The sequence below is a fragment of the Bidens hawaiensis genome, unplaced genomic scaffold (genome assembly GCF_021521415.1).
Source record: "Bidens hawaiensis isolate Kalapana, Puna unplaced genomic scaffold, B.hawaiensis_p1.1 tig00028841_1, whole genome shotgun sequence".
Classification (NCBI taxonomy): domain Eukaryota; kingdom Viridiplantae; phylum Streptophyta; class Magnoliopsida; order Asterales; family Asteraceae; genus Bidens; species Bidens hawaiensis.
The window spans coordinates 10,264-32,320 of NW_027494744.1; the positions used below are offsets into that span (position 1 = coordinate 10,264).

The 22,057-nt window shown below is 36.8% G+C and overlaps 1 protein-coding gene and 1 pseudogene across 2 annotated transcripts; both read right to left on the reverse strand.

Moving 5' to 3' along the window:
* Positions 1-6,340: 6,340 nt before the first annotated feature.
* LOC143577856 (caffeoylshikimate esterase pseudogene) lies at positions 6,341-18,417 on the reverse strand (annotated as a pseudogene). The gene is made up of 3 exons (XR_013143182.1): positions 18,259-18,417; positions 13,456-13,848; positions 6,341-6,807 (listed from the first exon to the last, which is right to left on the reverse strand). The product of XR_013143182.1 is annotated as a caffeoylshikimate esterase pseudogene (transcript).
* A 569-nt stretch (positions 18,418-18,986) lies between these two features.
* Positions 18,987-20,902, reverse strand: LOC143577858 (caffeoylshikimate esterase-like). The gene is made up of 2 exons (XM_077061584.1): positions 20,206-20,902; positions 18,987-19,536 (listed from the first exon to the last, which is right to left on the reverse strand). Exons 1-2 carry the CDS (start codon positions 20,737-20,739, stop codon positions 19,102-19,104), a joined length of 969 nt encoding a protein of 322 aa, XP_076917699.1. The 5' UTR covers positions 20,740-20,902; the 3' UTR covers positions 18,987-19,101.
* Between the last annotated feature and the right edge of the window lie 1,155 nt (positions 20,903-22,057).

Sequence of the window (22,057 nt, forward strand, 5' to 3'; positions counted from 1 at the left end):
TGTTTTCAAGACCCAACAAGTGTAAAATAATATTGTAACATAAAATCCATCATTTTGATTATATCATAATCTTTGGTTTACAAAATGGGTTCGGTTTACATGATAAACGAATACAAAAACGAATACAAACGAGACCCGAAATTGACGAATGTCACACGAGCTGCCAGGTCAGCTTGGAAAATTTTTATTTCCATTAACTGTCTTAACACATTTTTCATTAGGATTTTAATTATTTCTCAACGAACTTAGCTTTTGGCGAACTTAATATTAAGCGAATTTAACATTGGTGAACTTAATGTTCAGCGAAGTTAATATTGACGAACTTGGTAACAGGCGAACTTAATATTAAGCGAATTTATCCTTAAGCGAACTTAATCTTGGCGAAGTTAAGCATTCAGCGAAGTTAGCTCAGCGAACTTATACTTTAACGAACTTATCCAGCTGCGAACTTGATCAACAGCGAAGTTGATCAATTGGCGAACTTGCTTGCAAGCGATCTTAAGCTTGCAGGCGAAGTTGTTCAGTTGCAGCTACTGTTCATCCCGAACCCTCTATACTCATCTCAGTTTTATCGTTTAATTCTTGGTTATGATTTCAACCAACCCGCGATCATTCCTTTGGTCATTTTTAATAAGATTCGGCCCGAAAACGCATAAAGGTTGGACCTTTAAGCTACAACGTTCCAAACTAAATCTTAGGGTTCTCTTTTAATCGAGCCGCACAGGTTTATGGGTTCATTAGGTTCGTTTTATCACCAAGTTTACAACTTTACGATCCATTTACACCCGATCTAATCCTGTTCTAAGTTTCTAGGCTAAACGTTTATAAAAACGGAAACTTTAAAGTAAAACGGATTACCTTTCGTTCACGATTAGCTTGCTTATGGACTCTAGATCTTGTGTATGGCTCGTATAGAAAAGATCTACCAAAAACGAATGTTCGCTCGATCTCGTTTTCCCTCTTTCTCTCTCGGCCGTAAGGTGGTTATGTGTGTATAGGCAAATATGAAAAGATGGAATGAGGATTAGAGTTTTAGGTTGGTTTAAGGATATTTATATCCTTTAAAGCCCACGGACCTAAGGCCCATTACTCTTTAACCATCTTAATCAATTCAAGTCCATGACTTTTCTTTATTTAATACTAATTAATAATTTAACGTCCGACAACTTAACACAACTTTCTTTATTTAATATTAGAATATTTTAGGATGTTACATGATGATAGCATCTCGATCGAACTCCGGCCTTGTAATCGAGTCGGATTGTGATCGATGGTGATTGTAAGCGAGTTTGCGAATTGGGCAGTTGGGTTTTGGTCTCTCCACCCACTGTTCGTTTATTATTATTATTATTATTATTATTATTATTATTATTATTATTATTATTATTATTATTATTATTTAACATATAAACCTTAACATGACGCCATCCTACCCCTTAAACGCTCTCGTGGCCACTTCCGGGTAAGATTTGACTCCGGAAATTCACAAAGTTTGGACCTTTAAACCTTAAATGTTCAAGACTAGATTTTTAAGGTTCCTTTTTAACGAGTCATTTCCATTTTGGGTTCATTAAGTTCCATTTTAGCATCAAGTTTCCAACTTTAATGTTCGTTTATACTCGATCTACTCTCGTCTCAAGTTTCAAGGCTCAACGTTAATAAAAATGTAAACATTAAAGATCAAGAATGTACCTTTGAACGTTTTTAGGTTACGGTATAGCTTGGTTATCTTGTATTTAGCTTGTATATCATAGATATATCAATATTTGGCTTGATTTTGGTCTTGGATCTTGTTTCTCTCTCTCTTGGTCATTATATATAGCAAGGAAGGTGAGTGTGTGTTTGGAGTGTGTGTAGAGATTATGGAAAGGATGGAATGACATGAGAGTTAGGGTATTGGAATGGTTTAAGGGAGTATTTATACCTCTTAAAGCCCATGGACCTAAAGCCCATTACTCTTTAATCCTTTTAATTATCCAAATTCATGATCTTTTCTTTATTTAATATTAATTAAATATTAACACTCGCTTATTTTTTTTTTAAATCATAGATTTCTTTTATTTATTTTTTAAAAAAATTCGGGATGTTACAATACGGAATTAGGTTGCGTAGTTATCATATAATTTGTGAAATTATTTATATAAGTTGTGTAATTACATAGGTTACGTACGTAATCATCATATATGATGCATAATTATTACTATATATTGCATTATATTTAAAAGTGTTTGGTTTGTTTTTGTGCGTTTATCTCATTTTCAATTAAATAATAATTTTTATACTTTTATAGTTATCGATCCTTTTATTTTCCTCCGCACAACCATTTTTAGAAAATACTAAAAATTTACATGATGTGAATAGCGTAACCCCAAACTTAAATTTTCCCACGTAACATTTTTTCTCTCATTTACTTACAATCACTCATACATATCGTATAATTTACAAAACTCACTAACAACATAGACGGTTAATTTTTAACTATATTGTATAGATTTATTTCAAATATGTACAATTCCTCTACTTTTCTAGAAGCTTCAACTTTATTCTTTATTTATTTCAAACGAAATGTGAGATCACGTAGATAGCATCTTGGAATCAATGATCAAATTCCTTCACTTTAGATTGTAGATCAAATTTCGGAACAACTCTTCTTGTCATTATCTTCAAATCCAAAGATTCTCAAACTCATCATGATATCAAAACTTTTCTATTAATAATTTTCAAATCTAAATATCAAATTGTTTATTGTAATAAAAGGTGTGTATAAAAAATTAAACATATTCTCAAATTAGTTAACTTCATATTTATTAGACCAAACCAAATGCAGCCCGTAAAGGATGACATAGATATGCATTTAAAAATGTTACCAGTCCAGAAGAATTGCGTTTGAAAAAACGCACGTGGCACTTGCGGATGGGCCCACATTGTTAAATCAAGAGAAAAAAAACATATCCTTTTTGCTTTCTAATATTTGTTTTAACTTGCTTTGTGATCCCTTGACCACTTGTACACATATGTTATGTGACTTGTAAAGCACATATATTTTTTATTTTAAATAAAGTAATTTGGGAAAATAATATATTACCGTAACTTTTTACTGAAAAATATATAATAAAAGTTACATATAAAAAATTAAAAATACTTTTCATAACTTTTATTTTATAAAATTAAGTTTATTTTTTAAATAAATTCTTTTAAATTACATTATAAAAAAGTAAAAAAAAAATATTATTAAAAGAATTTGATTATTAAAAGGAAATAAAATGGCGGTGATAATGTGTAAAGTTGGGTACGTATTAGTAAAATGTTTGAAGTTTTGGGAAGAAAGTAAGTTTTTTTTTTTTTTTTTTTTGCATTTTGCTTTTTGTGGATTTATAATTGTTGATACATTTGAAACCTTGCACTCGTGAATCGTGAAGGTCTCTTTATTCTTATCATAAATATAATTTTTATTACACGTCACATGCATATCTCCTAAACATTGTTGCATATAGTAATTTTTCAAACTACTTGGTATGGATCATTCCATACTAACTTTTACTCTATCACACGCTAGCGGTCGCACTTTACTTCTTTTCACTCAACCAATGAAGCATATGCAATTTGTTTTAAACATTTTTTAGTTTAAACAGCCATTTATTATTTTAGTTTATATAAGTTACGCATTTTTTTTTAATTTATTTACATGGTCTTTCCTAAATAGTATATAGAGTGAGTATATTGTATGTACTCCGCACCTCTTACTTTCTACAAATATATATTGCGAATTTATTTGATATACAAATAAATTCTGATTATTCATATTATTATATAGCTTGATGACGCTAAAATAATCACCACCAAACTCATAAAAGTTGATTCATGACGTATATCATGTTATATAATATATTGTGATTTTTTAAAGTAGCAAGAATAAATACGGGGAAAAGTGTTTTATTTCATTTGCAATAATATGTGAAGAAATATAAGAACCATATAATGTATTTAATATATATTTTTATTGTTTTGAATGTAATACACACCACGCTTATATAACGTCACATACATCCTTTTATTCTATTTTATGCACTACTTATAAATACATTACGTGATTTACTTAAGTTCTTAGTATGTTATTGGTCTTGAGACATGCATTTTTTTTAATTTTCATTTATTAAAAAAAAAAAGAGAAACAAAAACAGACAACAGTCTCTCATTGCAGTTTCTTTTATCCATAGACGTGTATTTGTTCGAGAATTATCACACTTTATGCCGTTGTAAATAATTATTTAAACGCCGGCGACGTTTTAAAATACCCTCGTGGTACGTCTGCTAGAAATAAATAATAATAATAATAATATATAAATGTGCATACCCACTAATCGATTAATGCAATTGTTTAGACTGCCCACTATTTTTGACCTACTATTTATGATGTATAATAATTGCCACGCTACATTTACATGAGAAGTAAAATCATTTGTGATTGATTCTAGTAACCATATAGTATAATTCTTCAAGCTCAACCCTAATTAAACCACATTATAATTATTAATTCATGTTCTTAAATCAACTTAGAGCCCCTCAAATGTTCTTGAAAACTCAAAAGAAAAGGATATTTTATTCTTTTTAAATTCAAATATCTTAGAGGGGAATGGGCACTCATGAGTACTACCCATGCATTAATCAATAATGTAATGTCACCTCATTTCTACCATTAACTACCCAAAAACCACAAACTTACAGACAGCACCTACCCACAAATACCCTAAACTTACGGTGTTTTTATAACTTGCTGAATATAGAACCAAACTAGATAACATCCAAAAAAATTTAGCCATTTAAAGATATTGAAAATAAAATGAATTAATTTTCAAATAGTACAAATAGAATATAAATTTTAAAAAATGCATATGTTTTAGGTAGGGTTGTCCAAACTGTTAGTCACTCGACGTTGCTCGCCGCTCGTTCGGAATTCAACCAACGGTGGGAAATTAAGTTTGGGGATTATGTTAGGGTATGGTTATGTTAGAGCATTCTTATCAGCTTTTCTATCTCTATCTTTATAATTACATTAAAAATCATTATATTTTCTTTCTTTTGTTCAACTAAATAATTTCTTTTTTTACATTTTTATCATTACCCTTTATCCCTCATTTATCCTCTTATGTTCACAACTACTTAAAAGAAAAACATTAAAAATTATAGAGGGTGAACAATGTTTCTTTAAATTTACTAATCTACAAAAGTGTTTTTTATCTCGTCCACTCACAACCACTTACAATTACTCTATATAATACAGAGAACCTACTCATAATGGAAATGCTCTTATGTGTGCGGTAGGGCCAATGTTTTAATATATATTTATTTTAGGTTATTATGGTTTTAATATTTATTTATTTTTTAATGGAGGGTATAAAAGTAATTTCACTACCATTTAACCGGAAAAACAATGGTCATCCACGCTAGGGAACACAAGTATTACCATATTGAAGTTTCAGGGAGCATCCATGTAATCTTTCAAAGTTAGAGAACATACGTGAAATCCGTGCAAACCAAAAAGAGCATCCGTGTAAAAATTTTCACAACAATAAAACAATAATTAAACTTTGAGTGAAAACATAAATAATGATTTCGTGAAATATTTCTCAATCTTCTATTTTCTTCTTCCTAATCTTCTATTTTTTTAGAGCAAAACTTGTGATTTTCAATTGCATGCTTCTATGGTATGCCTTGTATGGTCAGCTTGTGATTAGTGCAACCGGATCATATATGGTCATAGACTCATAGTGAAGAAAAACAATCTTGGAATAAAATTTAAAAAAAAACTTACAGCGCAACTTGTTGCTCGTTTGTTTTATGTCTTATAAACACTATACATTATTAAAACAATAGTTATGAAAGATATAATACCAAAAAAAATAAAAATAGTCAATATAATGTCACACCCTAAAAGCAGGGCAAGGCAAACAATTAGATTTACACAACACACTGCATTTTATTGGACAATCATAAGGAGTCTTGTGTCCTAATTAAAAACGAATTTAAGGCTCATGTTAAATTGTCACATTAGGTGATCACTTACATAAAAGCGAGAAGTTAAATGATGATTTATTGTAACAAGTGAGACATCAACAAGGAGGTATTCATTCACACACGAACCGTTATAAATGTTTGTTTATTTAAACAATGAACTTTCAAGAGTGTTGGAGTGCTATAAATAATCATGGAATGCTAAATAGTAGCTACATAAGTTTAAATCAAATTAGAAGATTGTTATTTTAAAGATCACTCAAACTTTGTAATATAAACATTTGTTTACATGATGATGATATAAATGTCTTACTTTTTCCTTTTATGTTTAAAAACAACTTGTATCAATTTTTATGCTTGAACCAAACTTTTGAACCTTCTCATCAATCCAAGCTTTCATATCCGCCAACACAAGATTAGCAGCCTCATCAGGCTCTCCCTCAATCAACGGATGGTACATTCCTTCATACAGCTTCAAACACTTGTCCTCCTTCACGGTTGCAGACTTAGTGTACAGCATTTCTGACCCAATATGGCTCGCCAACCCATCTGCGATCCCATGAGCCGTAAAAAATGGCACTTTCACTTTCTCAAAGTTTTCTTGCAAGTAATTTGTCACTCTCACCACCTCTCTCATTGTCCCCACCCTCGGCTTTCCCACATATAACTTTGGGTTCATTGCACGTATATTTTGTTCTCTGCGTCTCTCACTGCCCGTGCACCGGTCCGAGGATTCGGCATCACAGCCCATGTCTCCGTCAGTCCACATAGTAACCCGTACATCATCAAATGTAGCTTCATTTCAAAAGCAACCAAATTTGTGATTCGGTAGTCTTGATCAGTGACGAAGCTTGTCACACCCCGACCAAAGACGGAACATGCCGGGGTGCAACGTGATTGGACAAATACACAAGTCACTATTTAAAGTGACAATATTCATTTAACTCATTTTATTTCAACAAATAGATAAACAACACTTCTCGTCTACACAAACAAACTGAATACAAGTAATAATTATATTGTTCGTTTTGCTAATATCCTAAAGGTCTTGGTAACGTTTTCCGTCAAGCACTCGAGTCAACAAAAGTCAAACCTGTAACATTTCATAAAATAAAGTTTGTCAACACAAAGGTTGGTGAGCAATTCATAAGTTTGAGCATATAAGTGTATAGTATGAAAATCCACAAAACTTGTATACAAAACAATAAATAAGAGCTATAAACTGGAATAAATAGTTATCGCTAAACAAGTTAGCGACACCTAGCTATTGGCAATTAGTCTAGGATTTTATGACAGTTGCTAATAAGCTTACATTAGCACCACCTAGCTACAAGGGGATGCCGAGTAGTCTAGGATTTATAGTTATCGTTAATAGCATACGTCAACGACACCTTGTCATTGCCAAATGGTATAGGATTTATAGTTTCACCATCCAAAAGCTGTAAACACATAGTCAAATAAGCATACAACACCAAATCGAGCAATTATTCAAGTAAGGTATACAATCACGTTTGTGGGTTAAGATGCAAGTAATTAAAGCATTTAGTTTGATAAGTATGAAATGTCACCCCAAAACGAAAGATTGAAAAAGGGGTATGAAAGTACTCACCTCGACTGATGAACCGAGAAATAAATAGATAAGTAAATGAAGCTGAACGGTAAACGACAGATCCGACTTGATACGATAAACACCTTAGCTAAAATAAATAATATAATATATATTAATGAACTTGAAACCATAATGAAACTATATTTGAAATATTGAACGAGGAGGTTCGGTTATTAACCGGGTTACCGGTTAGTTTGTTAACGATTTGGGACTCGTACTTAATTGATAACTAATATAAAAATAATATCATTTTATTTTGACTTTTAAATAACTAAACTAATATTAAATATAAACAAGACGAGTTTTAAATTTAGGGTTCGGTTTTTATAAAAAATGAATTGGTAATAAAACTTATAATAATGTTACTAATGATAAAGATAGTAAAGATAATAATGACTATAAAAATATGTTTTATATACATATTATATATATATATATATACATATATGGATATGTAAGATAATAATAATAACTATTATTAATAATACTACTATAGTATAATACTAATAATAATAGTGAAGGAATATCGATCTTAATATTATTTAAAAGTGTTGTTAAAAATAGTAATAACAATAAGTAATGTTGATAGTGAATAATGATACTATTTTTGATGTCGGTTCGAGTTCTAAACGAGTTCACAAAATAAATATTATAATGATAAGAAATATAATTTTAATAAATAATAATAATATGATCTTTAATAATAATATTAACAACTTTAATATTTCTAAGAAAATAATAATAATAATCTTAATAATATTAGTGAAAAATAAATATAATAGTAAGTTATATGTTATAATACTAATAATAACATATCATTATGAAAATAATGATAATAATAATAGTTTTATTAAAAGATAATAATAACAATAACAATACTAATAATCTTGTTAATAATAATAGTGATAGTATTTATAATAAATATCTTCTTGTTAATAAAAGTAGAAATATTAACTTGAGTAATTTGTTAACGAAACAAACCAAAGTTGGTCACGGTGGGAAATCGAACCCGTGACCTCAAGTTTAAACACACGCACCAACTAACCGCTTTAAACGACCATCCAATTAGGATTTAGGAAAAAAAATATAGTCTTAACCCTTGCACTTAACATCATCATTTCCAAAATAACTTTAAACCCAGATCCGATTAGCTCGATAAATTACCAGTTAAACTGAAAGTCACAACCACATTTCAATACCTGAACTCGAAGCCAGAGAAGAGGAACACAAGGGCTCGCCGGAGCCGATTCCGGGCACCTGAGGTGCGCCGGAAGACGAAGCAGCGAGAAAGAGAAGAGAGAGAAAATAGACGGGGAGAGATGACAAGAGAGAGAGAGAGAGTTGCACGGAACAGGGAGAGAGGGTGGGTTGTCGGGCCACCGGAGACGACTCACCAGAAAAACGAGGGTGGCACGTGAGGGGGCTAGGGGCTGCCGGAAAGGCGAGAGGAAAGGAGGGTAGTGGTGATGGCTGCGGGGTGTCGGAGAAAGAGGAAGAGGATGACCGGAAACGCGTCGCGCTTCTCGCCGGAAAATGGAGCTCGCCGGAGAACGGCGGGGGGGGGGGGGGGCGGCGGCTGGGTAAAGGTTGTTAGGGTTAGGGTTTTTTTTTTTTTTTTATTGTTAGTGTTATATATATATGTATATATTTTAGTTATTTACCAAAAGACCCCTCCAAGTTCTAAATATTATACTAAAGGGTATTAAACTTGAGTAGTGTTAATATAAATTCAAAAATGGCAAGTATTACCCCTTACAATTTATAAACTAATTTTATGTTAATTAAACAACAATTAGTACATTCCTACATGATGGGTTTTGATTAACTAAGTACGAAAAAAAATTAAAGATCGACTTAAATGATTAATAAAATTACCGGGTCGGGTTTACAACACAATACGAGTATGAAGTATAATTTATTAAAATAAAACGCGGAAGAAAATCTAAAACCCGAATTTGACGAATGTCACAAAGCTTGGGATTAGTCACGGGGGTGACCGAAGTCACGACTCAAAACCTTCGGGTCGACGATTCGGTTCGTGTCGGTGATTCGGGTCGGGTCAGATCAAACAATATGACATCTATATATCTAATTTTTTCTTCATTTATTTAAACAATTGTTTTTATAATAATAAAAAAAACAAACGAATTTTTTAACCAACAATGCCTAAAATATTCATGATAATGCAAGATGAATGGTGAGTAAGGATAAGCAAAATATGGTGTCGGTACCGAATAGATACCAAAGTTTTGAGTTTCGGTACCGGTATATCTCACATTTTACCTTAAATACCGGTATCGAATCAAATATTTTGGTATCGGTACCGGTACCGATACGGTACCGATCTCATCCATAAGGGTGAATACCTAGAAGAAGAATTGCAAAGACCTAAAATATTTATAAAAACAAATATTTACTATTCGACTACAATATTGTAACTTTTGTTATAAATACTGCGAGGTATTAGAAAAAAAACAAATTATGGGGTATTAAATTTAAAGAAAACAATCAGTGGTGACCGGTAGCATTTTGAAAAAATACATTGAGGGTGACCGCGCGTAATACCTATAAAATTTTTTGAGAAAAATCGCGAATTTTACCCTACTAATGGAGAAAACGGCAGTGACCGGGGCCACCCCCGGTCCCCAAAGAGCTTCGCCCCTAGTCTTGATTAGGTGTGTAAACGAGCCCGACCTTTACTAATCAACAGAGGTTTGCACGGGTCATTTAGGTTTGCTTTGAGTTCAAACCGACCCAATAACCGAAAATTCGGTTTCCGAGTATTTGAAAACTGTTTGATTTGATTTTTCGAATTTTTGTTCGGGTTCGGTGTTGGTTTTTTGGTTTACCAATCGAACTTAAAATTTTAGGTTAAAAAATACTCGTCCAAAATATCAAATACGCTCCTAGAATTCTGATTATGTAGAAAACCAAAACCGAATAAAAAATTCTATTTCAAAAACATATAACCAAATTGTCGATTTTGATTTGAGTTTGGTTACTTCAGTTACAGCCCGATTTTTTAGTTTCATGTACACCCCTACTTATTAAGCTCAAACCAAAGCTCAAAATAAGCTCGTTTACACATTTTTTTTTGAGTCAGTGGGGTAAGACTAGAGGTGTTCAAAAAAACCGGTTATAGAACCGGTTTGGTCGGTTTAACCGAAAACCGGTTAATAGAAAAACCGGTTATTAAAAAACCGGTTAGACCGGTTATTGAACCGCCGGTTAGTACTTCGGTTACTCATTCGTGGACAAAAACCGGTTATTGAACCGGTTAGTAAAAAAACGGGTTAAATTTAAAAACCGGTTATTAAAAAACCGGTTAACCTAAAAACCGGTTAACCGGTTAACGGTCAAAAACCGGTTAACCTAAAAACCGGTTAACCGGTTTTTAGGTTAACCGGTTTTTGACCGTTATAAAACGGCCATATGACCGTTTGGGTCCTTTTTTGCCCGTTTTTTCTTGATTTCTAGCCGTTTTTTTTAACATTTTACCCCCACAAACAACTATATATAGTTTAGGTTGGGTAGGTTAGCTCACACTCGATTATACAACTCTACTAGCTCTAAACGTTTATTTCATACGCGATTATTTTGTTATCTCACACTCAATTATACCACATTACCACTCCATACGCTCTTATTTCGTAGTCGTTTATTTCATACTCGTACTCGTTTATTTCATACTCGATTATACGCTCTTATTTCCGATCCTCGCCGCCATGGCCAAAGATTTACTAACGGTCCAAGCTTCCACGGTAGCTTCGGAGTCTGCTTTTTCTGTTTCTGGCAGGGTTATATCGATTAGGAGGACTCAACTCACTGCACCAGCTATAGAGATGTCGATTTGCTACAAGGATTACTTGGACTCTTTAGATAGGGCACAACATCAACGCTCACTCGAGGGGGAAATGGAGTATGAAGCGGGCTTGTATGAAGACGAGGTCAATGAAGGACACACTCAACCAATGACCGATGAAGAAGCCGCGTACGACGATTACCTAAGAAATAGCTCGGGATCGGGTAGCGAAGAAAATTAGTTAAAGAAACAGCAAACATGGAGGCAAATCATGAGTAAGAAACAGCAAGTTGTTCATGTAATCGTGTCTAAGCATTCTTTTTCCTAATATGTGCTCTTATTTACTTGTTGATTTGGATTTTTCTAATTTAGTTAAAGAAACAGCAAACATGGAGGCAAATCATGAACAAACTGCGATTGGGAACAACAGGAGCATTTGCTAGTTCACGATTTAATGTTTGTATTTTTGAGTTAAATCATGAACAACAGTTCTTGGCAGAGATTTCTTCAGTGTTAATGATTTAATGTTTGTATTTTTGAGTTACGAATATGCGATAACGATTTAATGTTTGTATTTTTAATGTAAAAACTATAAATGAAAGTTATGTGTTTTTAATCTTTGGTTTGTTGAAAACACATTCACCAACACACACTCATACTCATCTTCCAAGCAAAGAACCCTAACAATGAAAGCAAAGAATGGCTTCGGTCAGTCCGTTTTGCCTTGTAGTTACCGGTTTGCCTTGTAGTTACCGGTTTGTTTATACTGTGAAAAAATAATGGTCTTCATTAAGTACAAAATATAAAAAACAAATATTCGTATTTGAAACCGCGAAATTTAAAAAAAAAAAAAAAAAAACCGGTTAATAAAAAAAACCGGTTTCTAAACCGGTCCTAACCGGTTAGACCGGTTAGGGTTTTGACAGAAAAAAACCGGTTATTAACCGGTCCGGTTATTAACCGAACCGGTTTTTTTCCGGGCCAAAAAAAACCGGTCCGGTTCCGGTTTGTGCACCTCTAGGTAAGACCCCACTCAAATTTTTCTAGGTTATTTCAATATTATATTTTATAGCTTCATGAAGTGTGTTTTTGCACTTTCAGGTAGGTTAGTTTTGTTGGTTATTTTTTGCCCCCACTGACTTAAATATGGTGCTGCTAAACGTACCCCATCTTACTCTATTTTTACTAAATATACTCATCTCTCTGAATTTATTACATAATTTACAATTAGCTTTTAACATTATTTATATACATATTAGTCCCTACAACATTACTTTCATTTGATAACCTCCACTACATATATCAAATTAAAAACTATTAAGTATTACTATTAATATATTTTTTTAATATTAATATTATAAATATTTATAATATCTTTTTTTAATTTTAATAGTATATAGAATTATAATATCCTTATTTAACCACTTTATCTTTTATTAAATAAACCCAAAACGCTAAACCCGAAACCCTAAACCCTAAAACCTAAACCCTAAACCCGAAACCCGAACCCGAACCCTAAACCCGAAACCGAACCTTAACCCCTAAACCCTAACCCGAAACCGAACCCTAAACCCGAAACTGAAACATAAACCCTAAACCCTAAAACTGAAACCCTAAACCCGAAACCGAACCCTAAACCCTAAAACCGAAACCCAAAACCCTAAACTTGAAATCATAAAAAGAAAACGCAACTTGTAAAAAAAGAAATATTAAATCCTTACTTTTGTGCTAATTTGGTAATTATATGATTTCAAGGGTTAATATGAAAGTTTGTTTTTTCAAAAAGGGAGTATGACAAGCAACCAGAGGGGTACATTTAGCCTAACCCCTTAAATATCTGGATCAATAGTACTTGTTATTTTTATAAATATGCATTACAGATAAAAAAAATATAATTGAAATTTACATACATATATATTTATATACACACACGTATATATAATCATATAATAAAAACGCATGTGAAGTAATTATTAATAATTATAAAACAAGTCGAGCTCGAGCCTAGTCAAGTTTTGGTAACGGAAAGTACCTTGGAGGGGGTAGCCTTTTCCGGCAAGACGAAAAGAGGCGCAGCAAAGATCAAGCCGGACCACGTGTCAGGATCCGATTGAAAGTACATAAGCATACTAATCATTCCACCAATCGATTGCCCAAAAAGGAAAGCCGGAAGACCACGGTACTCTTCACTCCGGCGAACACTAACAAAGTACGATAATGACGTGGCAGCTGCTTCATCCATGTCTCCGATGTACCCCGGGAGTCCGTCGGAGCGGCCGTGACCAAGGAGGTCGGCGGCGAAGACGGCGTATCCCCATGCAGCGTATGCAATGCAGATTTGTTGGAAGGACCAGCTGGTGTCGGCTGTGTATCCGTGAGTCATGAATATTACGGCTTTTACGGGTTGTGTTTGGTTTAATGGAAGCTATCGAAACACGAAACGAATCTTACCTGATCCATGACGATGTTTCCACGGATTTTCGAGATGAACGAACCACGTCTTGATCTTCTTCTTCTTCTGCGGCTGCGCCGGCGACCTGCAATGTCGTGACCTGCAATGGTTTCGGGGGTGTGGAGGTGACTGCTAAGATATCCTGAGTATTTCTTGTTCGCAGACACAAAAAGTGGTGGTGGCTCTTATTGAGCATCGCCCGATAAGGAGGTGGAGACCTCCTTATATAGAGTCTCATGGCCACCATCATGGTACCCTAATGGGCCTAGCCCAGTTAGGGTTACCTCCACAAAACCCCCTCGGCCCAATAACATTGTATTAGTCCATGCGATAAAATAGGCCAAACATAATAGATTTAGGGTCGTAGAACCGAGTTTTAGTACAATACCCCTACAAGCCCCCCCAAGTCCAGTGTTGCTCCTGGGCGCGCAAGCGTCTAGGTGGAGCGCTGGACTTTATAAGGTGTGAGGCGGTTTTTCCCCTTTTCTTTGGCCTTGTCTTTATTGTCTTTTGAGTTTTGAGAGGTTTTCTTCATGATGGTGACATGTTGTAATAAAAGCCTGCGCGCGAGGCGACTTACGAGCTATAATAATAACGAAGCTTGCGCGCATGGCGACTTATGAGCCGTAATAATAATGAAGCTAGCGCGAGAAGCGACTTACGAGCTAAAATAATAATGAAGCTGGCGCGAGAGGCGACTTACGAGCTAAAATAATAATGAAGCTGGCGCGAGAGGCGACTTACGAGCTAAAATAATAATGAAGCTGGCGCGAGAGGCGACTTACGAGCTAAAATAATAATGAAGCTGGCGCGAGAAGCGACTTACGAGCTATAATAATAATAATGCCTGCGCGCGAGAGGCGTCTTACGAGCTGAGAATGATATAGCCTGCGCGTGAGGCGCCTTACGAGCTATGAGAATAGTAAAGCCTGCGCGCGAGAGGCGTCTTATGAGCTTTGAGAATAATAATTAAGCTGGCGCGCGGGGCGACTTACGAGCTGAGAATAATAAAAGCCTGTGCGCGAGGGGCGTCTTACAAGCAGTAGCATAATAAAGCCTGCGCATGAGGCGCCTTACGAGCTAAGAATAATAAAAGCCTGCGTGCGAGAGGCGTCTTACGAGCTTTGAGAATAATAATGCCTGCGCGCGAGAGGCGACTTACGAGCTAAGAATAATAAAAGCCTGCGCGCGAGAGGCGTCTTATGAGCTTTGCATTTAATTGAGCTGGCGCGTGAGGCGACATACGAGCTGTGAAAGTAATAAAGCTTGCGCGCGAGAGGCGTCTTATGAGCTTTGAGAATAATAATTGAGCTGGCGCGTGAGGCGGCTTACGAGCTATGAGTATAAAAGCTTGCGCGTGAGGCGTCTTACGAGCTATAAGAATGATAAAGCCTGCGCGTGAGGCGGCTTACGGGCTGTAAGAATAATAGCAGCTTGCGCGCGAGGCGTCTTATGAGCTGTGTGAATAATAAAGCCTGCGCGTGAGGCGACTTACGGGCTGTAAGAATAACAACAGCTTGCGCGCGAGGCGTCTTATGAGCTGTGTGAATAATAAAGCCTGCGCGTGAGGCGACTTACGGGCTGTAAGAATAATAACAGCTTGCGCGCGAGGCGTCTTATGAGCTGTGTGAATAATAAAGCCTGCGCGTGAGGCGACTTACGGGCTGTAAGAATAACAACAGCTTGCGCGCGAGGCGTCTTATGAGCTGTGTGAATAATAAAGCCTGCGCGTGAGGCGACTTACGGGCTGTAAGAATAACAACAGCTTGCGCGCGAGGCGTCTTATGAGCTGTGTGAATAATAAAGCCTGCGCGTGAGGCGACTTACGGGCTGTAAGAATAACAACAGCTTGCGCGCGAGGCGTCTTATGAGCTGTGTGAATAATAAAGCCTGCGCGTGAGGCGACTTACGGGCTGTAAGAATAACAACAGCTTGCGCGCGAGGCGTCTTATGAGCTGTGTGAATAATAAAAGCCTGCGCGTGAGGCGACTTACGGGCTGTAAGAATAACAACAGCTTGCGCGCGAGGCGTCTTATGAGCTGTGTGAATAATAAAAGCCTGCGCGTGAGGCGACTTACGGGCTGTAAGAATAATAACAGCTTGCGCGCGAGGCGTCTTATGAGCTGTGTGAATAATAAAAGCCTGCGCGTGAGGCGACTTACGGGCTGTAAGAATAACAGCTTGCGCGCGAGGCGTCTTATGAGCTGTGTGAATAATAAAAGCCTGCGCGTGAGGCGACTTACGGGCTGTAAGAATAATAACAGCTTGCGCGCGAGGCGTCTTATGAGCTACTTTATGTCCCGCGCCACGTGCAGATGTTGCATGCGCGTGCGCGTAGACTTTGGTTTTGTGTTATGCGCCACGCGCAGATGTTGCGTGCGCGTGCGTGTAGACTGTGACATGTGTGAGCATGTGATGCGTAAGCATGTGTAATAGGCGTGAGCATATGTGATGCGTGAGCATATGGTATGAGGATTCCCAACCCTTAAGTTTGGCGCATAACCATATGGGATATTATGAGGATTCCAAAACCTTGAAGTTTGGCGCGTAGCCATATGGGATATTAGGAGGATTCCCAACCTTGGCGCGTAGCCATATGGGATATTATGAGGATTCCCAACCTTGGCGCGTAGCCATGTGGGATATTATGAGGATTCCCAACCTTGAAGTTTGGCGCGTAGCCATATGGGATATTAGGAGGATTCCCAACCTTGGCGCGTAGCCATATGGGATATTAGGAGGAGTCTCAACCTTGCAGTTTGGCGCGTAGCCATATGGGATATTAGGAGGATTCCCAACCTTGGCGCGTAGCCATATGGGATATGAGGATTCCCAACCTTGAAGTTTGGCGCGTAGCCATATGGGATATTATGAGGATTCCCATCCTTGGCGCGTAGCCATATGGGATATTATGAGGATTCCCAACCTTGGCGCGTAGCCATGTGGGATATTATGAGGATTCCCAACCTTGAAGTTTGGCGCGTAGCCATATGGGATATTATGAGGATTCTCATCCTTGGCGCGTAGCCATATGGGATATTATGAGGATTCCCAACCTTGGCGCGTAGCCATGTGGGATATTATGAGGATTCCCAACCTTGAAGTTTGGCGCGTAGCCATATGGGATATTATGAGGATTCCCATCCTTGGCGCGTAGCCATATGGGATATTATGAGGATTCCCAACCTTGGCGCGTAGCCATGTGGGATATTATGAGGATTCCCAACCTTGAAGTTTGGCGCGTAGCCATATGGGATATTATGAGGATTCTCATCCTTGGCGCGTAGCCATATGGGATATGAGGATTCCCAACCTTGAAGTTTGGCGCGTAGCCATATGGGATATTATGAGGATTCCCATCCTTGGCGCGTAGCCATATGGGATATTATGAGGATTCCCAACCTTGGCGCGTAGCCATGTGGGATATTATGAGGATTCCCAACCTTGAAGTTTGGCGCGTAGCCTGATGCGCGCATGCACGGCAATAGAGTGGTGACTCGCGAGTGCTCGTGCATGGCGGAGGTCTCTTGCGCAAAAACCCAGATGGTGGTTTCCGCGGCGGCACATGCACGGCTGCGGAGTGAGAACCCACGGGCGTGCGTACATGGCGGCGGAAGTCTGGTAATTTCCGGATCTGCAATTTAAGAATCAGATCTGCAACTTTAGACCTAAAATCCAGGTCTGTAATCTAGACCTAGATCTGTAAATCAGATCTGGACAGATCTGAAGCCCGGAGCAGATTTAAAACCATCACAGATTCGGAGATCTGATCATTCCAATCACGGATTTTCCTTCTTGCCCAGATCTGGAAGCCTCTTTTTAGATCTATGGATCTTTTTGAGCTTTAAATAGAACAAGCTTTGAAGCCTTTTTCTGTAAACTTCCAGATCTGCGTTTTTCTTGGGAGAGATCTGACAGCCGAGATGAAGATCGAAGGGCAGTTCGTTGCCGTCCCACGGATGGCGCCAATGTCGAAACACGAAACGAATCTTACCTGATCCATGACGATGTTTCCACGGATTTTCGAGATGAACGAACCACGTCTTGATCTTCTTCTTCTTCTGCGGCTGCGCCGGCGACCTGCAATGTCGTGACCTGCAATGGTTTCGGGGGTGTGGAGGTGACTGCTAAGATATCCTGAGGATTTCTTGTTCACAGACACAAAAAGTGGTGGTGGCTCTTATTGAGCATCGCCCGATAAGGAGGTGGAGACCTCCTTATATAGAGTCTCATGGCCACCATCATGGTACCCTAATGGGCCTAGCCCAGTTAGGGTTACCTCCACAAAACCCCCTCGGCCCAATAACATTGTATTAGTCCATGCGATAAAATAGGCCAAACATAATAGATTTAGGGTCGTAGAACCGAGTTTTAGTACCATACCCCTACAGAAGCCATGATTGAGTGAATATATATTTGTCCGTTGGGTGTTTGGAAGTAGGATTTGGAGTTACGGACGTTGTGGGATTCGTAGTATTCTTGTTCAGGTGTTTCGCCCCAGAAGAACGGTGGTGGTGGATGGTGGTTAGACGGTGGCGTCATGGTGGGTGAAGGGACATAATAATATTATTGGATAATGACCAAATGTATATTATATAACCAATCAATCAATTATACTAAGGTCATTCTTATTGGTGAATCATAACACATGAGAGTTGTTCGTTATTTAAAAAAAATTAGAAAAACAAGAATAATAAATTTAAATTTATTTAATATCATTGGTAAGGATGAGATCCGGACCGTACCGGTACCGACCGGTCCCGGTCCCGAAAATCATGAATTCTTGATACTGGTACCGGTACCAAAATGTTCGGTTCGGTACCGGTACGGGACCGGGATAGAAGGCAAAAGTTCGGGAAATACCGGTACCGAATTCAAAACTTTGGCACCGATTATGTACCGACGGTATTAAATCGGTACTGATTTCAATACCGGTACCAACCGATACCAGTATTGATTTGCTCATCCCTAATCATTGGTATGATAGGGTATGATAGGAGTGGTTCTTTTTTTATAATTTAATTTTCATTTTGTTTCACACTAACTAGTTTTAGCTAACATTACATATTGATCTTCAGTCAAACTGGTTTACAATAATAACGATTTAATGGGTGACTTAAATTTTGAATTTTATGACTTAAAACAATACAACGTGGTGTTCGGTTACATTTGAGATATTAATGTCACAAGTTTAATCACGATTTTCTTTCGCATTTTTGTTTGTTTTCAAACAACTTTAACTATCTCATCAATCCAAGCTTTCATATCCGCCAACACAAGGTTAGCAACGTCATCAGCTTCCCCATTGATCAACGAGTGGTACGCTCCTTCATATAGCTTCAAACACTTGTATTCCTTTGCGGTTTCAGCTTTCTCGTACAACATCTCGGACCCACTGTGACACGCCAACCCGTCAGACGTCCCGTGCGCGGTAAAAAAGGGTACCTTAACTTTGTCAAAGTGATTATGCAAGTAATCTGTCACTCTCACCACCTCTCTCATCGTCCCCACCCGTGCCTTTCCAGCATATCGTTTCGGGTTTGCTACTAGTATCTTCAACTTCTCTTTATCACGCACCGCTTTGGTCACCATCTTAGTCTCTGGCATTGCCGCCCATGTATCCGCTAATCCGAATAATAGTCCATACATAGTTAAATGTAGCTTCAATTACAAAACAAAAAAAGTTGAGAAATAAAAAAAATCGGCCTAACAATTAATCAAGTCTGGGATAGTAGGCATTATTCTCGTGAAAAAAAAAAGGTTTTTGTACCTACCAAGTACCAAACCGGATTACAGTTTAACGACCAACTCGCTCTGACCGGCCAACTGCCAGCCTATACACAAAGTCACAAACGGGCGGGTTGTAACGGCAATAGTGACTTGGCAGCTTCTTAATATAGCGCGTGTCCTAGTTAGGCTAATTGGTTGCCTAAACTTGAATAGGTAGGCTAAACAATTGTCTTGACTGACAGTAAAGCCCAACAGTTTTTTTTTCCTCTTTATTTGTTGATGTTCGTTTGTGACATACCAAGGCACTTTCCTAGCCTTACAGACCTTGGCAAACCTTTTTTTTCGTCTATATTCGTTTGTTTGCGGGTCAACTAGTATTCCTAATAAATATGTAAATGGACATAAATAAATGAACAAACGTAAATCAACAAGCATAAACAAACATATACGAACGTTCATGAACATGACATGTATTCGGTCATGTTCATTTATTTAACTAATTAAACAAAGTTTCATGTTCATGTTCGTAACTTTCCACCAAACGATTCACAAACAGCTAAAAACATTCAACCAATGAAATCAGATCGAAAACAAAAGTACCTTAGACGGAACCATGCCTTCCGGCAAGACGAAAAGCGGGGACGAGAAGATCAAACCCGACCAGGTACCCGGATCCGACTGAAAATACATAAGCATTGTAATCAAAGCACCCATTGACTCCCCAAACAAAAACGCGGGAAGTTGACAATACTCTTCACTCTTCCTAACACCAACAAAGTACGACAACGAGGCCGCCGCAGCCTTATCCATATCCCCTATATATCCATGAAGTCCATCAGAGCGGCCGTGCCCAAGAAGGTCGGCCGCAAACACCGCGTACCCCCATTTGGTGTACGCGATGCAAAAGTTCTGGAACACCCAGCTCGTATCGGCTGTGTATCCGTGGGTCATGAATATTACGGCTTTTACGGGTTGAGTTTGGGCTAATGGAAGCCATGATTGAGTGAAGATTTGTCCGTTGGGTGTTTGGAAGTAGGATTTGGAGTTACGGACGTTGTGGGATTCGTAGTATTCTTGTTCGGGTGTTTCGCCCCAGAAGAACGGTGGCTGTGGGTGGTTAGCTGGTGGCGTCATGGTGGGTGAAGGTGGTGTGGATTAGAAGGATGGGTTGACTTTATGAAGGTGGCAAAAGCCAAGTAGAAGACATGGTGGATTTGGTATAGACTTTAATAATGTTAACAAGAAACATTTTTAATTCAAAAATTAAATGAAGGTATCATTGAACTCCCATGTGATTGGTTTGATCTATATCTTGAATAGTTAACTTTAACATGATTAAATTAAAATAAGTGTTTTAGTTTATCGGTATCAAAGAGTTAGGTAATGACTTGCTTTTTTTAACGGGCATTGGATAATTGGGATTAGCATTCTTGTGCTTGTCAATGAAAGCATCCAGAATGTTTGACGTCACATCTTATTTCAAGTTTTTTTTTAAAAACCTTAATTTTTTTTATAAAACTAAACTTTTATAAATTATATTAAAAAAATATTAATTATATATATATATATATATGCGCGCGCGGGTACACGTATGCGAGAGGGAGCGAGAGAGAGATACTGGGGCCACCAATACGTCCGTGGACTAGTTCGCATCCACAAACTTCCTCTTAAAATATATAGCTCCACAATGGTGAGGTTTGTTTGTGCAAAGTTTCTAAAAGACGGATCGTAGGCTTTGGAACTCATTGTGGATGGTCAGAATGGTGTAATTTAAAAGTATGATAGAGAACGTATGAGTGGAAAAAAGCAGATTAAATGAAATATGTTTTAATCAAACTAAATTACATATTAGACTTATGTTCAATCTTAAATTAAACGAATTTAGTAATCGATTTTGGTTATAGGAAACTCAATTCAGTTAAAACCAATAAACGTGATTTCATTCATGTGTTTTTTTTTCAAATTTACTAAAAGTTGTCTTTTCCAATCCTGTGGTTTTATTTTCGTTGCAATTTTCATCCTATCCTATGGTTTGTTAGATTATGGTATTTCAGTTCAAAATTTGTTAATAAGTTGGACGAAAATTGCAATAAGAGTGAAACCTTAGAACAAAAAAGGTATATTTTAAAACTTTTTGTTTACTTATTTTTGCGTTCTTGACAGACAATTTTTTTAACAACCTTGACTAAGACTATTACTTCTTTCTTTCTTTCATTTTTTTTTCTTTTTAATGTAATATGGAATTTAGTTTTTCATAACTTACTAATATATAATGTGTGGTGTAATCTATATGTCGTTTTGTCTATTGTCTTATACAAATACCACAAACTAAGCATATGTAACATTATACTGTATTCTTTTATTTATGTTGTTTAAATTTAAAATATACTTTTATTGAATATTATATATTAAATTTATAAGATAGCAATTTAGAAATGAAGTGGAGTTGTTT